At 37.0% G+C, this 13,767-nt stretch overlaps 1 protein-coding gene across 25 annotated transcripts in view; it reads right to left on the bottom strand.

Annotated features, from left to right (window-relative positions):
• The window catches only part of LOC121387370 (thioredoxin domain-containing protein 3 homolog), a 103,403-nt gene that overhangs the window by 60,355 nt on the left and 29,281 nt on the right, over window positions 1–13,767 (bottom strand). For all 25 annotated transcript variants that reach the window (XM_041518444.1, XM_041518468.1, XM_041518457.1 and 22 more), the window contains exons 10-14: window positions 12,082–12,236; window positions 9,666–9,740; window positions 5,885–6,000; window positions 4,808–4,952; window positions 1,948–2,055 (exon numbers count right to left, since the gene is read on the bottom strand). In XM_041518444.1, coding sequence (XP_041374378.1) covers window positions 1,948–2,055; window positions 4,808–4,952; window positions 5,885–6,000; window positions 9,666–9,740; window positions 12,082–12,236 — 599 coding nt within the window. The remainder of the gene's footprint in view (window positions 1–1,947; window positions 2,056–4,807; window positions 4,953–5,884; window positions 6,001–9,665; window positions 9,741–12,081; window positions 12,237–13,767) is intronic.

Genomic DNA, 13,767 nt, shown 5'->3' with positions numbered 1-13,767 from the left:
TAATGCTAGCTGACATGATGAACAGGGATAGAAAGAAATGTTTGTTAACTCTAACACCATGTTCAGAGCAATCTCATCTTTGATTAACTGAGATGTCTCATGTTAGTCAGACACTAAGTTATAACAAGGAAAAAAGCCCAAACCCATGGGTGGACAAAACTGCTTACCACAAAATGTTTTGAAAAGATCTTTTGTACAAGCAGGACCATTTCATGCATGGTAGCAAAGTTGGTGAGTTAAGCCAAAGGAATGACTTATCTCATCTGTCTGGGTATGAATAAGGCCACCGGTCTAAGGTTGATAGCTATACTGGGTACATGTTCCACCAGAGGTAATGAAGGGATTCCAGCAGCAATTAATGATGCTCTAATGATCGATTATAATAAAAAGAAAGTGATCAGTTTGGCTCTACCGATGTGATGATCGACTACACAAATCCATAACTGATTGCGTAGGGAAATGTTAACTGTAATTGTTCCTCCATGTCAGATGATAGGATTCATGTAAATATGCTCGGGTTTGGGGTTGTTTTCATGTGTGCATAAAAAAAAGAAGATATTATATAGTTATTAAAGGTAAAATTAGCCATTTGTAAGACGCACACAACGATAGGTGTATGGTCCTTATTATTAAAATCCTTCTTATGATCATATAATTCTAACCGATTCGTAATCAAAAGTTGATCAGTTGGTGCCAACCAATTATAAACGATAATCAATGAAATTCCAACTGATTCTCAACACTAGCACCAGCCCAGAGTGAGTGCACTGCTAGGTTTAATGTGTAGGTGTGAGGTCACACACAAAGTTTGTCTCCCAAGTTTATAAGGATTATAAACTCTATGTTCTCAGAGCTTGGGTGATACGGCGATAGCTCAACTGACAGCAAGCGTGAAACACACCCCAGCCATATAATATGTTTGAGATGTCGTAACAAACAACATGTCTTTGTCTCTGTGGGATGAGATCTAGCTCAGTGGGTAGACTGCTCGCCTGAGGTGCTTCATCATAGGATCAAACCACCTCAGTGAACCCATTCTCAGATTGGGTTTCTTCCCAACCCAACCAATGCACCACGACTGGTACATCAAAAGCCATGGAATATGCTATCCTGCCCATGGGATAGTGCATATAAAAGATCCCTTACTACTAATTAAAACATGTAGTGTTTTTCCTCTCTAAGACTACATGTCACAATTACCAAAAAGAATTGATATCCAATAGCCGATAATTAAATTTGTTACATTCAACATCATCCCACTGGTCCAGCCATAGCAATGTGAGTTTGTTCATTTCTTGATGAGCGTAAAAATAGCACTGTCAGGGAACGTCATATCTGATGACATCACTTTATATTGCTACTTTGTCTCACAGTTATTGTTACATTCAACATCATCCCACTGGTCCAGCCATAGCAATGTGAGTTTGTTCATTTATTGATGAACGTAAAAATAGCACTGTCAGGGAACGTCATATCTGATGACATCACTTTATATTGCTACTTTGTCTCACAGTTATTGTTACATTCAACATCATCCCACTGGTCCAGCCATAGCAATGTGAGTTTGTTCATTTATTGATGAACGTAAAAATAGCACTGTCAGGGAACGTCATATCTGATGACATCACTTTATATTCCTACTTTGTCTCACAGTTATTGTTTAAGAACCAAAAAATAATTCAAAATAAATTATGAACTTTTAGTGTTATTATTAGCAAGTATGATTCAAATATAATTACAAGTATCCTGTTATTTATTTTACGTTCATCTGGGTATGAACACAAAAATCACATGCAAACTTATGTGAGAAGAGCTTCACCGATTCACACAGTTTGTGGATATTGTTTTGGATTTAATAATAAATATATGAATGTGCTCCATGGTGTGGTTAGCATTTTGTCTGTGTTACATGTTTGCTGTCACTGAGGATTAGTTTATTAGTGTTACCTGTCGGGGGCTTGTTGCTTAGCCTCCTCCACTTCGGGTGGCCCCAGCATGTCCCTCCAGCCCTTCACAGCATCCTCTCGAGCCAGTCCCAGGGCCATCAAAGGACCACTGAAACAGATCGGGGAAAAAACTTCATCATCATCATACTCAGTATTGACATTCAAAATTCTATAGTTTTAACCGTGTTGGGCAGAACTATCCAGTAAACACAGAAAGTGTGCCAAGGATTGGCATACAAAATAAGCATATTTACGGGAAGATGTTTACCTGTAGATACAGTAATAGCATAGTATGCCGCGTCCATCATGAAAATATGTTCTGCTGCATGTTATAGTCTAGAATACATGAATAAGGTACTTCAGGATGGTTCTTCTAAGGCTAAAACAAACCCTAACCCTAATTATATACCCCTAACCCTAATTCTACACCCCAACTATAATTATACACCCCTATAACCTTAATTCTACATTCATAACCCTAACCTAATGATTTGTTTCGTTTCCAACAAAGAAGGTTACAGAAATTTAGAGATATTCAATTAAATCATATTTTAAAAACAGTTTAGATTTTGGCATCAAAGTAATTCCTCTACAGATAATATCCACAGGGTTACGAAAAAAATAAATAAATTGCTGTCATGTACTGAGTTACACAATTGTCTAAAATGGCAATCCCTTCTGGAAATTGAAATACTGGTGGTCGGGTACTGAAGTTAGGCTTGCACAATGGTCTAAAATTGTAACCCTCCATTCAGAATGTATGCAAGCATCAGCTGGAACCATATTGTAAGTTTTGGACTGAGAACATGGATAACTGAACAGGCAGGAAAAATCAGAACCACTATATACATGTGATGAATAATTAAAATTCTATTACATTCATTACAACATGACGTCATCCCATTGGTCCAGACGTAGCAATGGGAGTTTGTTCATTTTGCGATGAACGTATAAATTACATCGTCAGGGAACGTCATATCTGATGACATCATTTTATATGGGCAAGTTGTCTTATTGAGCGTCATTGCATGTTTATGGATAAAAAAATAATTCAAAATAAAGTATGATGTTTTAGTGTTATTATTAGCATGTGTGATTCAAATTTAATTATAAGTATTGTCTGTTATTTCTTTTACGTTCATCTGGGTATGAAAAAAAAAAATCATCTGCAATGTTATGTGAGAACGGCTTCGCCAATTCACACCATTTGAAGATGACTTTTTTTGTTCATACCCAGATGAACATAAAAGAAATAACAGACAATCCTTAATTAAAAATCAAGAATTCCGCATAAATCCGGAAAACACTGATCTCTGCACATTCATTTGGAAAGGTTCCGAGTTATGCACTCAGTTTGAATTGTAACGTTTTGTTATTAAATACTACTACTTTGGGCAATAAAATTTAAGCAAAACAATTGAATATCTTCATAATTGATAAAATATGTGTCATGATGATAAAATGACAATAATAATTATAATTAATATTTTACAGCATTACTAAAATTAATCGTGTCAATTAAGAATCAAACAATGCTTGCATGGTCAACTGCAAATGTCCATGCATTAATGTTTTGTCTCGTGTCAAAGTAAAACAACAGACTGACAAGGTGTCAAGTGAGAAGTCAGTGTCTTGACGGCTGTGGTATGATTTGTTATTCAAATCAATCAGGTCCAAATTATTACGGCAAATTACTTCTCACTACTGCTAATAACTTGACAACAGGAGTTTTAATAAAATGCCATTTCGCACGCTAACTTAGGGCCTGTAATAACAACTTAAATCAATTTGTAATAACATGCATCGAGATGAACACTCATAGATGTACCTATGAACCAAGTTTTGCTTGTCTAGGACTGATTGCATGTCAAAGGAAAAACTAAAATAATTACAGTCAAACCTGTGTTAAGCAGCCACAAAGGGAGTATCAAAAAGTGGCCTTTTAAGACAGGTGGCTGCTTCATACAGGTCGCCACTAGAGCAGGTTTGACTGTGTATAGTAGCCAACACATATTTGATAATTTGATAAAGGTTGTCTGTGTAGGTGAGTGGGTTAATGTTTAGCTGTTAGTTATTATGTGTTCAAATACCTTCATACCACATTACTTCAAATTCATAGTACTGACGAGTAAATTGCATATTATAATGTAGATAGACAACTCTGACCCATTGTTGATTATTATAATGTACATATACAACTAACTTTTACCCATTGTTGATTATTACAATGTAGAAATATGACCAAATGAACCCATTGATGTCTATTATAATGTAGAATTGTGACCAGCTGAATCCACTGATTACAGTAACTTAGAAATGTGACCAGCTGAATCCACTGATTACAGTAATGTAGAAATGTGACCAGCTGAATCCACTGATTACAGTAATGTAGAAATGTGACCAGCTGAATCCACTGATTACAGTAATGTAGAAATGTGACCAGCTGAATCCACTGATTACAGTAACTTAGAAATGTGACCAGCTGAATCCACTGATTACAGTAACTTAGAAATGTGACCAGCTGAATCCACTGATTACAGTAATGTAGAAATGTGACCAGCTGAATCCACTGATTACAGTAATGTAGAAATGTGACCAGCTGAATCCACTGATTACAGTAACTTAGAAATCTGACCAGCTGAATCCACTGATTACAGTAATGTAGAAATCTGACTAGCTGAATCCACTGATTACAGTAATGTAGAAATGTGACTAGCTGAATCCACTGATTACAGTAATGTAGAAATGTGACCAGCTGAATCCACTGGATACAGTAACTTAGAAATGTGACCAGCTGAATCCACTGATTACAGTAACTCAGAAATATGACTAGCTGAATCCATTGTTGAAATGTCACTAACTTTGACATTCGAGTGGTGAGCTCTTCGAAGTATGGTTTGTCTCGGTGTTCTTTGTAGAACTCCTCGGCTTGCTCTTTCGTCAGCGTCATTTCCTTCTGTAGAGCCACGCGGAAACCGGCTTCTTTAATCTTGTCCATGATCTCATCTGAAACAGAATCAGACACACTGACAAAATTACAACAAAACATCTTCACATCCGGAGGAAAGGGAAACGATGCTTTGTCTAACAACTGGCAGCTGAGAGGGTTATTTCTGGTTCCAAGCTGAGGTGAACACTGGTATCTCCGAGGCCATGGCAACGGTGTTTATCTTGTGTGGTGCATCTAAATGATGCCTTGTTGTCACTTGATATTAATAGCATGTGTCACTGTGTAGCAACAAACTTGGCCATTTGTAACACTCACCTTTTTATCACTTACTCCAGGGAACATTTTAGTTTTTAAATCTTCATTAGCGATATTTCTTGTCAATTGAAAATTGCTTACTGTTTAATGCTTTAAAACTGTGTAGCAATCTCTGAAACTTGCATAGCGAATCACAATTTGATACCGAACAAAATGTTACCTGTACACTACAAATATGATTATTTGTTAAAAAATACACTTGGAGATTCAAAGGGAAAAAGCGACACTATACCAAAACGATACCTGAAAGAAGTGTGACAATGGTGTTTTAGAAAAATTGTTCAGTACCAAATGCATTATGTCAAGGAATTAAAACGGAATTAGAGCAGCTGGAAAAGGATGGATGAAATTTCTGACTGGGTAACAATAATTATTCCAATAGTTAAACCTGATTCTGATGTTTTCCCTCTACTGTTTACTAAGCTTAGAGTTAGACTTGAATAAAATTATACTGGTAAGTGATTTATTATTAGAAACATATCACAAACTAGTGGTGGCCCAGTATTCATTAGTGAAACCCTGAATGTTTGTGTTTGAAGCACTAGCACACTAGGTTGGCCTTTGTCAGTTATTTTACTTAAAAAAACACTAGTCTCGGACGTTGGGCTAGCACATTTGTTCAACTGTGTATAATGGTAGCAAACTGTGATATACTGCTGTGTATAACACTGACCTTTGTGCTTCCTAAATGCGTCCGGTCGAATAAGAGCCAGAGTCCTCTGTGGTCTGTGTGATCGGTCAGCGGACACTGTGGGAAGAGCCAAATTCGGGAAGAAGAATGCAAGTTCTCTGAAATATAGACAGTAGATTTCTTTAAAGGTAACTTTAATGTAAAATTATCAACTACAAGTTATACAGTTTCAATCTATTTTACTGTATACTTTGTATTCCCAATAATGAGAGTAATAAAAAGTGTAAATCCTACTTTTGCTTTCTTACAAAATACTTTGTTTGAAAATAAAGATGACATTGTTATATTATTCTTATCACTTTTTCATGTACGTCACTACTAAGATGAAGATGGGAGCAAATCATACAAATTATGTCACTGTTCAAGGGTGTTAACTTAATGGTACTTTTTCATGTACGTCACTACAAAGATGAAGATGGAAGCAAATCATACCAATTATGTCACTGTTCAAGGGTGTCAACTTAATGGTACTTTTTCATGTACGTCACTACTAAGATGAAGATGGGAGCAAATCATACCAATTATGTCACTGTTCAAGGGTGTTACCTTAATGGTACTTTTTCATGTACGTCACTACAAAGATGAAGATGGAAGCAAATCATACCAGTTATGTCACTGTTCAAGGGTGTTAACTTAATGGTACTTTTTCATGTACGTCACTACAACTTTTGGAAGCAAATCATACCAATTATGTCACTGTTCAAGGGTGTTAACTTAATGGTACTTTTTCATGTACGTCACTACTAAGATGAAGATGGAAGCAAATCATACCAATTATGTCACTGTTCAAGGGTGTTAACTTAATGGTACTTTTTCATGTACGTCACTACTAAGATGAAGATGGAAGCAAATCATACCAATTATGTCACTGTTCAAGGGTGTTAACTTAATGGTACTTTTTCATGTACGTCACTACAAAGATGAAGATGGAAGCAAATCATACCAGTTATGTCACTGTTCAAGGGTGTTAACTTAATGGTACTTTTTCATGTACGTAAGATGAAGATGGGAGCAAATCTACAAATTATGTCACTGTTCAAGGGTGTTAACTTAATGGAATGTATCACTACTAAGCAAATCAAATCATACAAATTATGTCACTGTTCAAGGGTGTCAACTTAATGGTACTTTTTCATGTACATCACTACTAAGATGAAGATGGGAGCAAATCATACCAATTATGTCACTGTTCAAGGGTGTTAACTTAATGGTACTTTTTCATGTACATCACTACAAAGATGAAGATGGGAGCAAATCATACCAATTATGTCACTGTTCAAGGGTGTTAACTTAATGGTACTTTTTCATGTACGTCACTACAAAGATGAAGATGGGAGCAAATCAAGGGTGTTAACTTAATGGTACTTTTTCATGTAATCACTACAAAGATGAAGATGGGAGCAAATCATACCAATTATGTCACTGTTCAAGGGTGTTAACTTAATGGTACTTTTTCATGTACTTAATGGTACTTTTTCATGTACATCACTACAAAGATGAAGATGGGAGCAAATCATACCAATTATGTCACTGTTCAAGGGTGTTAACTTAATGGTACTTTTTCATGTACATCACTACAAAGATGAAGATGGGAGCAAATCATACCAATTATGTCACTGTTCAGGGTGTTCAATGGTACTTTTTGTCACTACTAAGATGAAGATGGGAGCAAATCATACCAATTATGTCACTGTTCAAGGGTGTTACCTTAATGGTACTTTTTCATGTACATCACTACTAAGATGAAGATGGGAGCAAATCATACAAATTATGTCACTGTTCAAGGGTGTTAACTTAATGGTACTTTTCATTTTAGCCAAAAAGCAATTTAATGCAGGATTTTCAAATTATTTTTGTTATAAAAGTGAAACAGCCTTAACTGGAAATGAAAGCATATGTAATGTCATCTCTTGATATTTGAACTACAACTTTTGACATTTTTACTAATTTTAACTTTACTTATTACAAAGTTAACCTTTAAAGTATTCTATTCATTAACAAAGGAGATGCTAAAAACATTCACCAAACATATCTGTCAGACTATAATATACTGTTGTGTATACTGGCCAACTCTTGGGATAGCTTGCCCTTCCTCATCAAGTCCAATCTATCAGACTATAATGTACTGTTGTGTATACTGGCCAACTCTTGGGATAGCTTGCCCTTCCACATCAAGTCCAATCTATCAGACTATAATGTACTACTGGCCAACTCTTGGGATAGCTTGCCCTTCCACATCAAGTCCAATCTATCAGACTATAATGTACTGTTGTGTATACTGGCCAACTCTTGGGATAGCTTGCCCTTCCACATCAAGTCCAATCTATCAGACTATAATGTACTGTTGTGTATACTGGCCAACTCTTGGGATAGCTTGCCCTTCCACATCAAGTCCAATCTATCAGACTATAATGTACTGTTGTGTATACTGGCCAACTCTTGGGATAGCTTGCCCTTCCACATCAAGTCCAATCTATCAGACTATAATGTACTGTTGTGTATACTGGCCAACTCTTGGGATAGCTTGCCCTTCCACATTCCACATCAAGTCCAACTCTTGGGATATCAGACTATCAGACTATAATGTACTGTTGTGTATACTGGCCAACTCTTGGGATAGCTTGCCCTTCCACATCAAGTCCAATCTATCAGACTATAATGTACTGTTGTGTATACTGGCCAACTCTTGGGATAGCTTGCCCTTCCACATCAAGTCCAAAATCAGTGGCACTATGTAAAAGCCAACTTATAAAAGTAAATAGATATATCAAGATAATGTTGGTCTGATATGAACAGATTGTATGAAATTACATCACGTAACTGACTGGCAGTTCATGTGAATTTAAATTTGCATGACTTCCATGTAAACAGAATGATGATTCGCATGAAATGCTGTGCCCTGCATTCTTGATCACATGACAAATTACTTTTTGTTTGTGCTAAATGTGTGGTTCCAGTCAAGGATTGCAGAAACAATAAAACAAACATTTTCATTATTCCAATACAATATAACTTTTTATATATGTGAGGAATACACAAACACAACACTAGTATGGTATTTTATAGGGGGACATTAACAATACTGGTTAAATTATGTAAAGACTTGAAGCCTAGATTGGGAGACAGAATCGGAAGCGAGGAATGGGGGACAGGATCTCAACAGTGTTGTGAATCTGTACAACCACAGCTATTAAGTTTTCAACACATTTTTTTTAATGTGTCCATGTATCAGCCAAACCCAGTTCTCACGATAATATTTAAGATACTTGTAAAGTCAGTTAATAACACAATATAAATATTGTGTAGTTGTCCTCAAGAAGAAAAGGCATAAGGATTGGTGTTTGCTTGAAAAATTCGGGAGAATTATATGAGAGAACAAAAGACCAAGCAAGTGACTGGACAGGAATTCCCACGCAACGACACACAGCAAATGGCATGTATATGTACAGGTGTGTGTGTGTGTGTGTGTGTGTGTGTGTGTGTGTGTGTGTGTGTGTGTGTGTGTGTGTGTGTGTGTGTGTGTGTTTGTGTGAGTGTTTGTGTGTTTGTGTGTGTGTGTGTGTGTGTGTGTGTGTGTGTGTGTGTCCGTCTCTCCCTCTCTCCCTCTCTATCTCATATGCTGTAACTTTTACCAGAAAATGTGCATAGCATCACTTGAGACATTGCCTATAATTAATTGACTCTTTCTTGTTTATATATCGTTAATGAAAATACCAGTTAAGGTACTCAGATAACTAGAAAACTGTCTGTTGTTTTTTCTTACCTGGCTGCCCTCTCCGGCGAATCACTGCCGTGAAGAGCATTCATGTAACTGTTGGCACCATACTTGGCTCGCAGGCTGAAACACAAACACATACTCATAAACACACTTATAACGGATGTAAAATCATGTAACCCAGCTGAGTTTAACATATCTAACTACAGGGCTCCAATGTAACAGGCTGAAACACAAACACACACTCATAAACACACTTATAACGGATGTAAAATCATGTAATCCAGCTAAGTTTAACATATCTAACTACAGGGCTCCAATGTAACAGTTTGGTAGCAATTCCAATTGTTTTTTGCCAACTTTTGCAACAAATATAAAACATTAAAATTATCCCTTCATCTGATGCCAATAACTTTTATACAGTGGGAAAAAACCCTGATCTGCAGTACTTTTGGATATAGAAACTATTACTGGACATAGAAACTATTGCTGGAAACAGAAACTACTACTGGACACAGAAACTACTACTGGACACAGACACTATTACTGGACATAGAAACTACTACTGGACAAAGAAACTATTAGTGGACATAGAAACTACTACTGGACATAGAAACTATTACTGGACACAAACTATTACTGGACACAGAAACTATTACTGGACACAGAAACTACTACTGGACACAGAAACTACTACTGGACACAGAGACTACTACTGGACATAGAAACTACTACTGGACACAGAAACTAAACTATTACTGGACACAGAAACTATAGCTGGACACAGAAACTAAACTACTACTGGACATAGAAACTACAACTGGACACAGAAACTACTACTGGACACAGAAACTACTATTGGACACAGAAACTATTACTGGACACAGAATAGAGCTGGGCGGTATACCGTATATACCGTTCGGTATCGGTATTATGTCAATACCGATTTACCGTACCGAGCAAATATCAAAATACCGAAATGGGTTTGTCAGACGAGAGCCTTGTGTATGGAATTTAATTGTATTTAGATGAAATTAGCGGTCGAGCCATAACACAGGCATGCATTTAAAGACGAGTATACCGAAAATAGCGCTCGATATCGATATCGTGTCAATACCGAATACCGTACCGATACCGAGGTAAAACACCCCAAAAATACCGATATCGATACCGAACCCCAAATTTCAATACCGCCCAGCTTTAACACAGAAACTACTATTGGACATAGAAACTATTACTGGACACAGAAACTACCACTGGAAACAGAAACTACTACTGGACACAGAAACTAAACTATTACTGGACACAGAAACTACTACTGGACACAGAAACTACTACTGGATAAAGAAACTATTACTGGACATAGAAACTACTACTAGACATAGAAACTACTACTGGACACAGAAACTACTACTGGACACAGAAAGTATTACTGGACACAGAAACTACTACTGGACACAGAAACTAAACTATTACTGGACACAAAAACTATTATTGGACACAGAAACTGTATTATTATCAGACACTGGAGCACTCCATCACAATGATCGAGTCTCCAATGTTTATCTTAAACAGACATTCATGAGTCTGCTGCAATTCTAACATGTTTCCCATCAATAGAGGCTTTCCAACAAATACATTAAACACATATACTTATTTAGAATCTGAATAACAAAACCATAATACTTGATCAGGGCCGTATCTCTGCTCAATGCAGTAAAGTTTGTTTTATTTAACGACGCCACTAGAGCACACTGATTTTTTATCTTATCATCGGCTATTGAACGTCAAACATATGGTCATTCTGACACTGTTTTTTAGAGGAAACCCGCTGTTGCTACATAGGCTACTCTTTAATGACAGACAGCAAGGGTTCTTTTATTTGCACTTCCCACAGGCAGAATAGCACAACCCATGGCCTTTGCTGAACCATTTATGGATCACTGGTCAGTGCAAATGGTTTACACCTACCCATTGAGCCTTGCGAAGCACTCACTCAGGTTTTGGAGTCATTATCTGGATTAAAAATCCCATGCCACAACTGGGATCCGAACCCAGTACCTACCAGCCTGTAGACCGATGGCCTAACCATGACGCCACCGAGGCCGGTCTGCTCAATGCAACCAAATGGGTATTTCGTAAACTAGTGGTTGGTTCCATAAATCTCTATCTAGTGCCTCGTCTATAGGACAGCCACTCCCGAGGAGATCCTTTACTGTTTTAAACGTTTTAGCCAGATTGCTTTGTTTTTTCTAGCCAGATTAGTCAGAAATTGTGATTCATACTAGTATGCATAGAGAAACAAATTGGCAAGTAGTGTTTAATTAAAAGGGTTCTTTCACTTGGAAACATGTTACAATGGCAGCAAACTGAGGACAGTATGTCTGGGCAAAACTTGATTGTTCGTAAAAGAAAACTATCAGTGTGGCGGCCATGATTTGTTTCAAGACTGCAAGATGATCACCTCTCTGGAGCTTCCTCCTTGGCCTTCTCGACGGTGGGGGGTCCCAGCATCTCCCTCCACTCCTGTAGGACATTATCCCCTTTTTGACCCTTGGTCAACACAAGGGCAAAACTCGGTCCACTGCTCATGAACGCGATCAGGTCTTCAAAGTAATCCTACAACAAAGGAAAATGAACACTCATAGACACTACATAGATACTCTTTACTTTATCTGGGGCTGAGATCTACCAATCAAAGCAACTCTTTTGTACTGGTTTATAAGTCTTTGATGTGAATAACAACAGTTATGACCCGTATGGTTAAAAACATCTTGGTTCATATCAAGTGTTACATCCCACTAGAATGTAACTTGGGACATAACACGTCTACATCATACAATACAACTGTCCCACTACGAACTTACTGGAATGTCAGTCAAACGAATTCTGTGATATAAATTAATACCGATTATGGGTAATAATAAACTCGCTACCATTTCATATCATGTTTATGTCCCTCATGACAAATGAAATTATTTCACTCGGGACAAAAAACATGATCATACCAATTGGAAGCTCGTTTATTAATGATTGTCTGTTATTTCTTTTACGTTCATCGGGGTATGAACAAAAAATAATCTGTAAACTTTGTGAATCAGCGAAGACCTTCACACAAATGTTTATGGATGATTTTTTTGTGTTCATATCCAGATAAACATAAAAGAAATAATAGACAATCCTCACAATTAAATTTCAAACATACTTACTAATAAATTTTATTTTGATTTTTTTCGTTTGGTTGTAAACAATAATGCTCAATAAGATGAAGTACTAATATAAAGTGACACCAACAGATACGACGTTCAGCAACATTATTTTTATGTTCATAGAGAAATGAACAAACTTGCATTGCTATGTCTGGACCAATGAGATGTTGTATTGTAATAAATGTAACAGAAATTTTATTTTGTCCTATAAGTATGTGTGTACCACACACACACAACATATACCAACCTCTCCCTCGAGATGGGAGTAAAACTGTGTTATGCAGTAACTGTATATACCAACCTCTCCTTCAAGATGGGAGTAACACTGTGTTATGCAGTAACTGTACATACCAACCTCTACCTCGAGATGGGAGTAAAACTGTGTTATGCAGTAACTGTACATACCAACCTCTCCCTCGAGATGGGAGTAAAACTGTTATGCAGTAACTGTATATACCAACCTCTCCCTCGAGATGGGAGTAAAACTGTGTTATGCAGTAACTGTATATATCAACCTCTCCCTCGAGATGGGAGTAAAATTGTGTTATGCAGTAACTGTATATACCAACCTCTCCTTCAAGATGAGAGTAACACTGTGTCATGCAGTAACTGTATATACCAACCTCTCCTTCAAGATGAGAGTAACACTGTGTCATGCAGTAACTGTATATACCAACCTCTCCTTCAAGACGAGAGTAAAACTGGGTCATGTAGTAACTGTATATACCAACCTCTCCTTCAAGACGAGAGTAAAACTGTGTTATGTAGTAACTGTATATACCAACCTCTCCTTCAAGACGAGAGTAAAACTGGGTCATGTAGTAACTGTATATACCAACCTCTCCTTCAAGACGAGAGTAAAACTGTGTTATGTAGTAACTGTATATACCAACCTCTCCTTCAAGACGAGAGTAAAACTGGGTCATGTAGTAACTGTATAT

The sequence above is a fragment of the Gigantopelta aegis genome, chromosome 13 (genome assembly GCF_016097555.1).
Source record: "Gigantopelta aegis isolate Gae_Host chromosome 13, Gae_host_genome, whole genome shotgun sequence".
NCBI lineage: Eukaryota > Metazoa > Mollusca > Gastropoda > Neomphalida > Peltospiridae > Gigantopelta > Gigantopelta aegis.
The sequence above is the reverse complement of the archived record's forward strand: the minus strand, read 5'-3'. Positions and strand labels throughout refer to the sequence as shown.